The 13,001-nt window shown below is 57.2% G+C and overlaps 1 protein-coding gene across 1 annotated transcript in view; it reads right to left on the bottom strand.

Annotated features, from left to right (window-relative positions):
* Positions 1 to 1,791: 1,791 nt before the first annotated feature.
* The window catches only part of ANKRD11 (ankyrin repeat domain 11), a 144,633-nt gene continuing 133,423 nt past the window's right edge, over positions 1,792 to 13,001 (bottom strand). Inside the window, 4 exon segments of the mRNA XM_017871409.1 lie at positions 1,792 to 2,043; positions 2,179 to 2,277; positions 6,136 to 6,824; positions 6,827 to 12,664. Coding sequence (XP_017726898.1) covers positions 1,807 to 2,043; positions 2,179 to 2,277; positions 6,136 to 6,824; positions 6,827 to 12,664 — 6,863 coding nt within the window. The 3' untranslated portion in view covers positions 1,792 to 1,806.

Raw genomic sequence — 13,001 nt, 5'->3', positions numbered from 1 at the left:
CATAACAAGACAAACCTCACATGTTCTCACTTACTTGTGGGATCTAAACATCAGAACAATTGAACTCATGGACACAGAGAATAGAAAGATGGTCACCAGAGGCTGGGAAGGGTTGTGGGGGCTGGCAGGGAGGTAGAGATGGTTAATGGGTACCAAAAAAAAAAAAAGACCTAGTATTTGACAGCACAACAGGGTGACTATGGTCAACAGTAATTGCATTGTATATTTTAAAATAACTTAAAGAGTGTTAACTGGATTGTTTGTAACTCAAGGGCTAAATGCTTGAGGGGATGGACACCCCATTCAAGAAACAAAGGGGGAAGTAAGCTTCCTCGGAAGGTGTGAGAGGCACGAGCTGGTGCTCGTTTTTGCTCTGTACGGAGCTGTCCTAACTGCCTGTCCTTCACAGACTCTCAAGTGGGGTGCGAGAATGCAAACTTATCAGCATCCAGCCCCCGAAGCATCATTTGGTCCAACTCATGTTTTCTTTAAAGAAAATTTGTCGGCCGCGTGAGGTGCCTCACAACTGTTAACTCCTGCACTTTGGGAGGCTGAGGCAGGCGGATCATGAGGTCAAGAGATCGAGACCATCCTGGACATGGTAACACCCTGTCTCTACTAAAAACACAAAAATCAGCCGGGCGTGGTAGCGCATGCCTATAATCCCAGCCACTCGGGAGGCTGAGGCAGGAGAATCGCTCAAACCCGAGAGCCAGAGGTTGCAGTGAGCCGAGATCGTGCCACTGCACTCCAGCCTGGCGACAGAGCGAGACTGCATCACACACACACAAAAAGAAAAGAAAATTCGTCACTGTGTGTATGAGGGACAGTGATAAAATACAAAGGAAAGGAAGATCTTTAATGCACTAAGAGATGTTTTCAACTAAACACCTTGGAGCCTCTGGCTGTCACTACACAGCAAAGCCTAGTGCACAGCTCAGAGTGCCCAGGGCCGGGGTGGCATCACGGGGGGCCACATATGAGGGGTCTTGGTGCAAGGCCTGGACATCGAGGCAGGAATGTGTTCCAGGCACATCCCACTGCACAGGATATGGGGCCTGGGGCCCAGGCAGCCCATGACCTGAGCACAGTGGGCTCTGAGGAAGAGGCAGGGGTCGATGCAGGGCAGGCAATGGGAGAACCAGGGGTCCACGCGGCCCATATGGACAGGTCAGTGGTGGCTGGAGGATGATTTCTGAGACAGGAGTGCCCAGCATGTGGGCCGCTTAAAGGCAGACAGGAAGAGCTACCCTGGGGAGAGCTACAAGGCCCTGGCTGCCCACATCCTATGTCCCAGGAGACAGAACAGGTCAAAGGCAGGGGAGCTGCAGGGGCGGGCGGGAGCCTCACAGCACATGGGCAGGATAGTGACTGCAGTTCTGGGACCCTGAGTCCGGCCCACCCTGGCCCAGATGAGCGGCACACCTGGATGTGTGGGTCCCCTTAGCCACCCAGTGTCCCTGCTGTCCCCGTACGAGAGCCCCTGGGGCCTGTGCTGTGAAAGCCCTCGATGTGGCAGCTCCAGGGTGCCTGAGAGCTGCAGGTCGAGCCCAGCAGTTTAAACAGAAAACAATGCCAGCCCTGACACCCGTGAGAGGTAGGTAGGGGCAGCTGAAGAACTGCATGGACAAGTGTTGTGGAGGGACTGAGCTGCTGAGGCCCAGCCCAGTGGCCCGAGGGCCTTGCCCGTGAGGGGAGCTGTCTGCTCCAGCCTTCTCGGCTCCTTTCTCAGGCTCGCCCAAGGCTAGAGGCATGCAAAGGACTCTGCAGCCCCTGCAAGGCGCTGAGCACCAGGTAAATTCCTGGTCAAAGTGCATATCCTATAAAGGGGAGGGGAAAGGGGTGGGAGTGGTGTGGTGGCGCTTGAACTCGTGGGCCTGGCATGCCGAGGGGGCCTACCTGGCTCTCCAGGGGCATGTTGTAGACCTCGGAGTCCAGCAGCATTGTGCAGGCGCTGAATGGCACCGCCTGGTTGGCGATGGTCCTGGCCGCCCGGCAGTGAACCCGCAGAATCTCCTGCTCACAGGACACGATCAGCTTCTCCTGGAGGAGGAGAGGAGTGGGGTGAGCTGGGACACAGTCACGCCCCAGGCCCCAGTGTCTCAACACAACAGCCCCTGGGGCCTGCGTCATGAAAGCCCTGGCTGTGGCGCCCCCTGCCTGTGCCAGCCCACTTACCCGCTCGATGCTGTGCTGCAGACGCAGCTTTCCCCGGACTGCCTCCTGCTGCCTGAACAGCTCCTTCAGGGGCTCCGCCAGGGAGGGAGGGGGTGCGATCTGCAGGCAAAAGGTGAGTGGGGGGTCGGCTGGGGCCGTGGAACTGCACGAAGAACAGTCTGGAGTTCACCGGGGTCCGGACTCAGCCTCCCCACTCCTAGGAGCCTGCCCTGGAGACCTCCTCCAGTCCCAGCAACACAGATACACCAGGAAGCTTTCTAGAAACCACCTATGTGCTGGACACGGGGGAGCGGACACCTCCACGGGGCCCAGCACAGCACCATGTGGTGAGGAGATGGAGTGCAGGGAGAGGCGCAGGACGGTATCTGTGGGCCATCGTGTGCCAAGGAAGGCCTAAAACACAGGCATGAGCACCCAACTGTGCAAAGGAGACACAGAGAGACAGCAGGAGTGGGCTGGGGGTAGGCTGAGCTTCCTATGTTCACAGGGAGGGCCCATGCACCCCAGATCAGCTTTTCAACCAGGGTGTAACGTGCACAGTGGAATATGAAGGCTGACAACTGAGCCTGTGATGTTGCAGTGGCTCGGGGGAGGGAAGCGCGCTGGCCCAGGTCGCCGTGGCGGGGGCCGCAGGGCTGTGGGCCGGAAGCGCAGGCACTGCACTCCCACCAGTGGAAGGGTTCTCACAGGGGTGGGCCAGCCATTCTGAAACGACATGCACACCGGAAGTGAACAAGGCAGTAAAGACAGCAGAGACCATCAGGACGAGGCCTCACACTCTTGGAGATAGAAGGGGCCACACAAAAGCTGGGAGCCAGGCTGAGCCCCACGGTGCAGGGGAGACCTCGGGCCCACAGGGAGTCAGGATTCCAAAGCAGACCCAGAAAACACGGCCGTGTGCTCAAGGGGCCACAGCAGGTGCACCAGGGCCACCGCTCCCCACAGGTGGACCCACACGGGAATGGTGGGGCAGAGAGGGGTGGCCAAGACCAGCTGGAAAAATGAGGGGCCAGTCAGAAACAGGAGCGCATGGGGCAGATGGGCACGTGGACGCACAAGAGGGAGACCAGGAGGAGCTTCTGACAGCCAAGGCTGGGGCAACACATGGCATGAGACCACCGCTGGCGACGCTGGGCACCTGCAGGCGGAAGGGGCGGCTCCTCCTGACAGCAGAGCTCCAGTTAGCAAACACAGGAAAGGAAGACAGGCCCAGCGCCACAGGAGTGACTGCTGCAGACAAGAGCTGTGGACAGCAATGCGCACAATGTGCTGAGAGAAACAGGTATACACAGTCTCTACGTCTCTTCCAAGACACACACTCACCACAGTGGGAGAGACCTCGACTCACGGTGGACGGGCCTGACCAGGCTTCCAGGTCACGTCACCTATGACACCAGGAGCAAAAGGCCCCGCCTCACGCCTGTGGGCTCCTGCCTAAGAACCATCATCACAGGCCAGGCCCTGGGGCCGCTGACCACACTGCTGACTGACACTGCCCAGAAGCTCCCAGCCAGGAGACAGGGCACAGGAGGGCCCGCCACAGCCCGGATACATGGCAGTGTCTCGTCACCTCCACAGCTGCTTAGGCACATTCAGAGGAGGCTGCACGTGCAGCAGGTGCATAAACCTGTCTCTGCTGCTTTTGAACTTTTCTGCCCATCAAAAATCAGTTCAAAATTAATGATTTAGGCCGAGCGTGGTGGCTCACACCTGGAATCCCAGCACTTTGGGAGGCTGAGGCGGGTAGATCGCAAGGTCAGGACTTCGAGACCAGCCTGACCAACATGGTGAAACCCCATCTCTACACAAAAGATAAAAGTTAGCCAGAAATGGTGACGGGCGCCTGTAATCCCAGCTACTCAGGAGGCTGAGGCAGGAGAATTGCTTGAACCCAGGAGGCGGAGCTTTCAGTGAGCCGAGATTATGCCACTGCACTCCAGCCTGGGCAACAGAGCAGACTTGTCTTAAAAAAAATTTTTTTTTGATTAAAAAATTGAGCTAAGTCTCTCTAGTCCACAGACCTCACTCTGTTCAGCACCACATCCACCCTGCCTCAACAAGCCCAGCCCCCCAGTGAGGGTTCTGCATGTGGGGTTTCTGCTGAGATGGGGCCTGTCGGTGGCAGGGATTCTGTGGGCCACCTCCAAGGTGCACAGCCGGGACAGGGCACCGCCCCTTCCTCCGGCTCAGCCCCAGGGCCGCTACAGCAGGAGCTGTGCCTTGGGCCTCAGGTTGTACCTGGAGCACCTGGCACCTCTGCCTGCCTGGGTCTAAGTCTAGGGGGTACTCAAAAGACCAGGCGGGAGGTGCACAGAACATTCCCAGGATTACTCTGATTGTCGAGATTCTAGTGGCTTTTTTCCCTGTATTTTCCAAATTTTCTACAGCAGTCAGACTACTGTTATCATCAATTAAAACAAGAGAAAACAACAGCCAAAACAACAGCAAGTACAGAAGGCCGGAAGGTCTTACTGAGGAGAGATCCTGGGGCAGGTTTTCTGAATGTCATGACCCAGCTGCCGTCTGTCTCCTGTGGATGGGCCTCCCCAGGGATGGCTGGGGTCAGGCTCCAGGAGAAGGGAAAGACCGCCGAGGTCCCCATGGGTGCAGAGCCCCTTGTGCTCCCTGGAACAGAGCTCAGAGCTCGGCAGGGTGGGGCCCGAGGGTGCTCGCTCCTGGGTTCTGCACAGTGTCCCCTGACATGTCGGGCAGTCGCACAGACCCAGCCTCACCCTCAGGGCAAGCTCAGCAGACCCTATCATCCTCATCAGAGGGGTGCTGGGTAGCTGAGCCAGGTCAGGGCCAGCATGGCAAGGGGCTCTCAGGTGGCCTGGGCCCACAGAGCCACGCGTGCTGGCTGTACCTCGCGCCACCTGTGAGTTTCAGTGCCCAGGAAGCCCCAGAAGGAAATGGCCGTTGGTGACCGAGAACCCATTCTGGACATAACACCACACACTCAAGTGAGACGCCTGCATCCACCACACAGTCCACCAGGCAGAGTGTGAGCGGAGTCGTAGGCTCTGGGAAGAGACTCCCGGGAAGAGCCAGAATGCCATACGCTGGGGCTGCACGGACCCCGGGGGGCCTGAGAACAGGAGGGCAGGGGAGGCCACGCACAGCTCAGGCCATCACCAAGGGCAGATGGGTGGACTCTGGCTCTACCATGAGGAACCCCTGTGCCTGCTGGGAAAGACCTCGGTGGTAGGAGGAGGTGGGAACCCAGTCAGGCCCTGCGACCAGGGCAGAGGGCACATAGGGGAGGAAACCCTCATGGGAATGTGCTCAGAGCAGGGCCCCATTTGGAGGGATCTATTTTGGGCCCAGACGCAGTGCAAGGGACTGGGGGAGTGGAGGTGATTCCGAGATGTTGCACCTGAGCCTGCAGAGGTAGGGATGATGCCTGGGGAACTGGGGTGACAGGGTCGGGTTGAACAAGGTGAGGCTGGGGGCCGAGGACCAACGTACCCCAAGGGAGCTACAGCTCTGCTGTCCTAGAAGCCCAAGGGAGGAGGTGGGGGAAGGGATCCATCATGTGGGTATGGGGGCTCAAGGAACCCACGTGGGTCCAAGGGAGAAGGGAGCAGGGGCTGGAGACAGAGAGGGTGGCTCTGCTGAGGCCGTCCTGGTGGATGGGGAGTGGAGAAGGGAGAGTGAGCGGCGTGAAGGGGCACCCCACACCAGTGGGACTGCGGTGCACCCGGGGTGAGGGGGAGGTCAGGAGACCAAGGCCTGGCACGGACCAGCGGGAGGAAGGACCTTACGTCTGCAGAACAGCTGGGCAGCTTCTGGCTTTTGCCTTCACAGCAGAAACGGGGCTGTGTCTACTCAGGTGGGAGAAGGTCGAGAGAGGTCAAGGGCCAGGAGCGGGACAAGATGGGCTGCAGGAAGCCGTGACTAGGGGGCCCCAGACGCATCCCAGAGAGAGAACGCAGTGGCTCTCCCGGGCCCCACACTCACCACGGGGATGTGGAGCTTGCTGAGCGGCTTGCCGTCCAGGAGGTAGGAGCCCGTGTAGGTGACGTACTCTGCGTAGCACTGGGGCGCCTGTGGCGTGATGCAGCACAGGATCTTGCGTTTCTCCTCGATCTTCTTCCTGATCTGCAGGTATTCGAAGTAGGGGTTGGCCCTGTCGCTGTGGTAGGGCTCGATGGCATCCAGCTTGATGGCGTCCACAATGGCGGCCAGCGTCTGCTGGATCACCTCCCGTGTCTGCTGCGTGGACGTGTTCAGCTGCTGCTGCAGCTGCTGGGTGGAGCGCTGAAAGCGGCGTTTGCGCGGATGCTGGGCCTGGGCGTCGTCCTCCTCGGAGCCACGGGCCTTGGCCCTGGTGGCCGGGGCAGGGGTGGAGGTGCACTCCTTCTCGGAGGTGGGCGTGCCCTGCTTGCTCTGGTTTGCGAGCATCTGCGCCCGGTTTCTGGTCATGCGCTGAGGGATCTCCTCCACTCTGGGGGCCTTCGGGGCTTCGGCTGTGGGTTTTGGTTCTGGTTCTGTGGCTTCTGGCTGGATGCCGCCGGGAGGGCCTTCGGCTGGGGTGGCAGCATGGGAGGCCTCAATGTTGTCCTGGGGGCCGGCACTGTCCACAGCCTGGACTTGTGCCACAGTGTCCATGGAGGGGCCGTCAGGGGCACAGAGGGACGCAGCGGGGAGCCTTCGGCCTCAGCCCCCTGGTCTCTGCTCCCCAGTGGGCGCTGTTCCGGGGGAACGGGCGTGGGCTCCATGCCAGAGTCCAGATCCCCAGGGGCCCTCTCTTCTGGCACCGCCTCTGCCTCCACCGTGGCTTCCAGAGCCACGTCCAGCTTTGGCTCCTCTGAGGGCTCAGGCTCGAGCTCTGCAGGAAGCTGGGTGGAGGCCTGGTCAGGAGGCAGTGCCGGCTGCTCCTCAGCCACTAAGGCGGAAACATCCCCACCGTTCACGACCACAGGGGCCCCTGGAGGGATCTTTCCCGAAGGAGCAAGACTTTCTTCTACGGGTTCTGTTTCAACGTCTGGGACATCTTTAGTCTGCAAGGGAAGCTCCGGCAGGGAGAAGGGCCCCAGGTCCAGGTCGTCCTCGGGGCTGGCAAAGGTGTCTGCCCAGGGCACCGGCTCCACCTGGCCGAGGTTAGACAGGCTGTGGCCGCTGTCCAGGAAGCTATTTTCCAGGGGCCCCAGAGCCTCCACCTGAGCCACAGTGGCTACACAGGCGGGCTCAGGGGCCACGTCCAGCGGAGCTTCCGGAAGTGACTTGCAGTTGCTGAAGAAGGACTCCAGCCCGGAGGGAGGGGCGTAAGGAGCCGCCTCGGAGGTGGAGATGGTGGCGGGGATGGCTTCCACCCCATCTTTGACGTCCTCCAGTCCTGGCTCAGCGACGGGCAGAGTATATGGGGCAGGAGAGGCGGGAGGGGCGGGGTACGGCGCCTCGGAGGCGGCAGAGTGGAGGGGGTCCGCGGGGCAGAAACGTTTTGGGGACTCGGGGAACGTCTGCGGAGACTTCAGCAGCAGGTCTGAGCCCACAGGCCAGCTGACGGGGGTTTCGGAGGCGCTCCCGATCAGGCTGGAGGCAAGGGCCTGCTCAGTGGGGTGAGCCCACTCGACAGGCTCCTCGGTGATGACGGCGCTGAACGGACCCTCGTCCAGCGGCTCCAGGTAGCTGGGCTCTGGAGGGATGATGGCGGCTGTCGCCTGCTGGTCCTCGGTGGCGTCCAGGTCCGGGGGAAGGGCCCCTTCAAGGGAAGGAACCAGCAGCTCAGCTCTGGGGGAAGGGGAAGGTTTTGCTTGTAAACTTGAGAAGACGCCCTCCGGAGATGGGGTGACGGTGACGACGGCGGCCGGCGGGCAGTGCAGAGCATCGACTTTGGGCGAAGGGAGGCCATAGTCTGGGGAGTAGTACCCTGGGGACAAGCAGGCAAACTTCTCCGCAGGAACTGGGGGCAGGGGCGCCCTGTCTTCCATCGAGTGTGGCACGGGAGAGTCGTAGCTGGAGGCAGCAGGAACACTCTGCTGCCTGAAAAGCTTGTCTCCGACGCTGAATTCCTCCTCAGGGGTCCTCCTAATGTCTACAGAGACCGAGCGGTAAAGGTTTGTGGAGAGAGGCCTTGCAGGAGCCTGGCTGGCGTTTTCCGAAAGCCCAGTGGAAGCCACGGAGAACCTGTCGAAAAAGGACGGGGAGCAGGCGCTGGTGGGAGCGGTGGGCACAGGTGTGGAGTGCTGGGAGTCGGTGCAGTCAAACACGAGGTCCGCGTAGTCATCGGCACTGCAGGACGGGGTCCTGGGCGTGTGCATCACCTCCTCGTAGCTGGGGCAGGACAGCACTGACGTAGGGGTGGGTACGCCAGTCGGCCGGCTCTGGTCAGGCCTGGGAGACGCAGGCAGGACCTCCTTCATGTGAGGGCCTGTGAGCCAGTCTTTGGAGTCTGCACCTGATCCTGGGTGTAGCTTATTTTCGGCAGCAGGTGGAATAGGAGTCGACTCTTTGAGCTTTTTGTCTTTAAACGGAGGGTCCAGGCCCGGCGGTTTCTTAGCAGGAATGTCCAGACCCTTCTTCCGCCCGTCGTCTGCCAGCTTCGCCTTCTCCTTGAGCTTGGGGTCTCCGGACCGGTGCCTAAGCTTCTCCATCTGCTTCATCCTCTCCTTGTGCCGCTTGTGGCGCTCCTCAATCTCCAGGTCCTTCTGGGAGAGCATCCTCTCAAAGCTGGTCATCATCAGGTCGCCGTCCCCCAGGAGCTTCTCCCTGGGCCTGGCATCTTTCTTGCCTGGGTCTCTGGATGGCGTTACCTTATCGTTCCCGTTGCTCATCTTCACTGGCTCGCCCTTTTCCTTCTCTGCACTGTCCCTGAATTTCTCCTTCAGTTTGGCGTCGCTGAGCCTCGGGCCCTCGTCCCTGGACTTCTCTTTGAGTGCGCGGGGCGGGCTGTCCTTGTCCCTGGTGGCCGGCTTCTGCTCATCCCTGTGGTGCCGCAGGAGGCCGTCTGCATGCCTGTCTCGGTGCCTCTCCTTCTCGTCTCTCCATTTCTCCCTGTGTTTCTCTCTCTTCTTCTTCTCTTTTAGGATGTTGATGGCACTAGATCCATAAGGCTTTAGTTCCTTTTCTATTTTCTTGGAAGGTTCTCTCTCGGAATCATTTTTATCTTTTTTTTCGGTAGAAAACAATTCCATGGTTTTATCTAGCTCATCTTCTATGTCAGCTTTCATGTGGTAAGAAACTCCGTAAGCCTCCGCCTCCAAGTCCTTCTCGTACTGGCCAGAGTCCTTCCTGCCACCGCCCTCCTTGTAATCTTCGACCTTCTCTTTCTTCTCTTTCCTGGCTCTCTCTCGCTCGTGGCTCTTCTTGGATGAGGACGAGGAGTGTCTGTGCCTCTCCTTCTCTTTCAGCTTCTCCGGGAGGCAGGCACTCTCCCTCGGCTTGTCCTCTCCGGGTGGCTCCGTGAAAGAGACCTCCAGGAAGGCAGACAGCCCCGGCTCCTGCCCTCGGTCCGTGAAGCTGTCAGAGGAGACCTCACTGATTTTATCATTGGAGTCTTCTCTGTACTCATGGAGAGCCTCTTCTTCCAACTTTTCAAGCAGGCTTTTTTCCGTGTCGGCACTTCTCGAGGACTTCCTCTCCTTGGAATGTTCTTTATCTGACTTCTCCTTGTGTTTGCTTTTGGCCTTGTCTTCAGCAGCGTGCTTCTTTTCTGCCTTCTCAGGGAGCTTCTGTTTACTCTTCTTGTCTTGTGTGGAGTCCACTGAGGCTCTGTCCTTCCTGTCCTTATACTTTTCTGTGGACTCTTTATCCTTCTTCTCCTTGTGCTTGTCAAAGACTTTCTCTTTTTTGTCTCTCCCCCCGTCGGCAGCTCCTCTGTCCTTTCTCTTGTCTTTGGGTTCCTTGTCCTTCTGCCTCTCGGGGTGCTGCTTTTCAGAAGCCTTCCTGTGTCTGTCAGAGGCATAGGCCTCCCGCCCTTCCTCCTTCTCCTGGAGGCCGTCCATCCTCAGTAAGTCGCCGGCCTCTCCCATCTTGCACCCGCTCCCCATGTAGCTGTCTCTGTCGTCTTCACTCTCATCTGTGAAGATGTCTGCGATGTACCAGCTTTTCTCTTTGCCTTTCTTGTCGTCTTTTTTTTCCGAGAAGTCTTCCGAGGTGATCCCAGGGAAAGCCTTCTCCTTCTTCTCTTTCCCTTGGTCGAGAGACGCTTTCCTTTCTTTGTCTTTGCCATGTGTGTCTTTATGTTTTTCCTTGGTATCTTTTTTCTCTTTAAAACATTTATCAAATTCTTTGTCCTTCTGACACTTATCAAGGATCGATTTCTCACTTTTGTCCTTGTCACTGGACTTCTCTTTGTATTTTTCTGGTTTTGTTTTCTCCTTCCTTTCCTTATCGGGGCCATCCTTCTTCTCCTTCTCTCGTGCTGGGTGGTGCCGTTCCCATGGCTCCAGGCCCTTCCCAAAGTCACAGTCGGGCTTGTCCTTGAAGCCACTCTCACAGCCACACTCCTTCAGCTCCTCCCGGTATGCCTCCTCGGGCTTGGCCCTGCCATCCCTGCGCTCCTTGCAGCTCTCCAGGGCGTCCTTTCTGTCCCGCCCTGCCTCTGTGGACTCTCTCCTCTTCTTCTCCTTTTCCGAAAGGTAGCCGGGGACACTTTTATGCTTTTCAGTCTGGTCTTTCCTCTTCTCAGAGTTTTTATCCAAATAGTCCCTGTCCTTCTTTCGGAAGAAGGGCTCTCTGTAGTCTCGCTTCTCCCGGGCCCGGCTGTCCCGCTTCCTTTCCTTGCTGTCCTCCTTCACCGTCTCCAAGATGAGCTTGGCCACAGAGTCGCTCTTCATGTCCCTGTAGTCTGTCACTGGCGAGTCCCAGCTGTCCTCCCCTTTGAAATCAAAGGATGAATCGGACAAGTCAGAAAACCACCGATCTCGCTGATCGTCAGAAAGGCTAAATTTGGTGTCTTCGTTCTCCAGAAACTGATTTTTGTTACAATATTCGTCAAAAGCAGAATCTTCCCTATAAACCTTTTCTTTTTTGAGTTTTTCTTTATCTTCTTTGAAAGTCTTCTCCTTCTCTTTGGAAATTTTGTCCTCTTTTAAATCATTCTTCTTCTCTAATTTTGAGGGCCGGTCTTTTGATTTCTTCTTTCTCTCCTCTTTGTACAGTCTCAGTTTTTCTTCTTTCGGAGACTTTTCCTTTAGCGATTTCTCCTTTTCTGCTTTACTCGAACGGTCTTTCTCTTCTCGGAAAGACCTGCTGATGTCTTTGTTCGTGTCTTTGAGTCTCTTCAGTGATTTTTCATCTTTAAAGAGCCATTCTTTTTCTTCTAATTTCATTTTGCTAAGTTTCTCCTCTTTTTTAAAGTGGTCACGATCATGCTTTAACACTTTTAGCTTGTTTTCAGTGGAAAGATCATTCTCTAAAAGTATAGCCTTATCTGACTTCTGCTTGGAGTCCTCATATTCGTAAGTAAAACTTTTCAACTTCAGCTCTTGGCTGATGGAACACTGTCCCTTCTCCTTGTTTTTGTGTTTGTGTTTTGTTTTATGTTTTTTGACAACTTTCCCCTCCTTGTCCAGTTTGGGGACGGCGCCCTCCGCACTGGAGAGGAAGGGGCTCTTCTTCTCTGACAGGGAGGCTCGCTTCCTGTGCTCCTGCCTCTTTCTCACTGGCTTCAGCGATTCCACACTGGAGCCCTCAGAGGAGCAGTCAGACTCGCTTGTCAGTCTCGTCCTTGTGGAGTCTGATAAAGAACTGACCTCTGACCAAGCCGGGGAAGAAATGGTTTTCCAATTGTCTGTCCGCCAGTGCTTGGTGTGCTGGTCTGTGTGGTTGGGGTTCTGCTTCTGGGCGGCAGAGCTCCCGTGGGACGAGGTGGAGGAGGCGGACAGGGAGCTGAACAGGGAGGGGTCCTTCAGCACCAGCGGGGACCCCCTGAGGCAGCTGGAGCTCCCCAGGGAGTCCCTGTCGTCCTCCCCACTCTCTGAGGACTCACTCTCCGACTCCGAGGAACAGAACTTGTCATTCCGCTTTCCAAAGCGAACCTCTCTGCCTTTTATTTCTTTCTTTCGCTTCTTTTTAACTTTATTTTTTTCCTTCTGCTGCTTGGCATTAGAAGGCTCTCGTGTCTTACTACCAGGCAGTATCGCATGTGCCGAGAGTCTCAGCTTCTCTCCTGTCCCCACGGTGACACTCGCGTCCTCCTCGTCCGATGTGTCTGACAGGATACGATGGGACGCTTTCTTTGGTGCAATCGTGTTATTTTTAGTGTAACTTTTAACCTCCATTTTGGGTATAGAGATAAAACTATTGGATTTCGTTTCTTTCCTGTAGTCCTTTTTCAACAGGTGCTTGTCGTCCACCGGAGGAACCCTGTCCTGCTCATCGTCCTCGTCAAACTCATACTCATCCTTGACGGGGGCTGTGGCCTTCTGCGGCTCTGGGTTCTTGGCCTTGTGCTTGAGGCCTTTTTCGAACTCGGAGTCCGTGTTGTTGCCGTCGACTGAACTGGAAGGTGCGAAGGACGGGGCGTCTTCCTCTTCTGAGCTCTCTGTTGGAGGCAGGAAGGAGAGGTCACAGGCAGGCTCAAAACAGCTCTCCCCAGAATGGCAGAGGGGGAGGCTCTGCAGATGTGCCCTGTGGCAAGGCTCCCACCCTGCCTCTGCAGAGACTTGCTTGACTCATGGAAACCAGCCACAGGCAGGAGGAAACCAGACAGGGTTGGCATCTTAGAAGCAAGACTGCAGGCTTCTCGGCAGTGACACACCTGGGCAGGGTCTCCCGCAGTCCAGAAGCTCCTGTAAAGCCCCCAGCATCCAAAGAGGAGCTCATCAGAGGGGCAACACTGTGCACACACCACAGGGCAGCTCCTCCCATCCCTGTGTAAG

Source organism: Rhinopithecus bieti, unplaced genomic scaffold (assembly GCF_001698545.2).
Source record: "Rhinopithecus bieti isolate Rb0 unplaced genomic scaffold, ASM169854v2 scaffold_1037, whole genome shotgun sequence".
Classification (NCBI taxonomy): Eukaryota; Metazoa; Chordata; class Mammalia; order Primates; family Cercopithecidae; genus Rhinopithecus; species Rhinopithecus bieti.
Note: the sequence above shows the minus strand (reverse complement) of the source record. Positions and strands in the feature narration are given on the sequence as shown.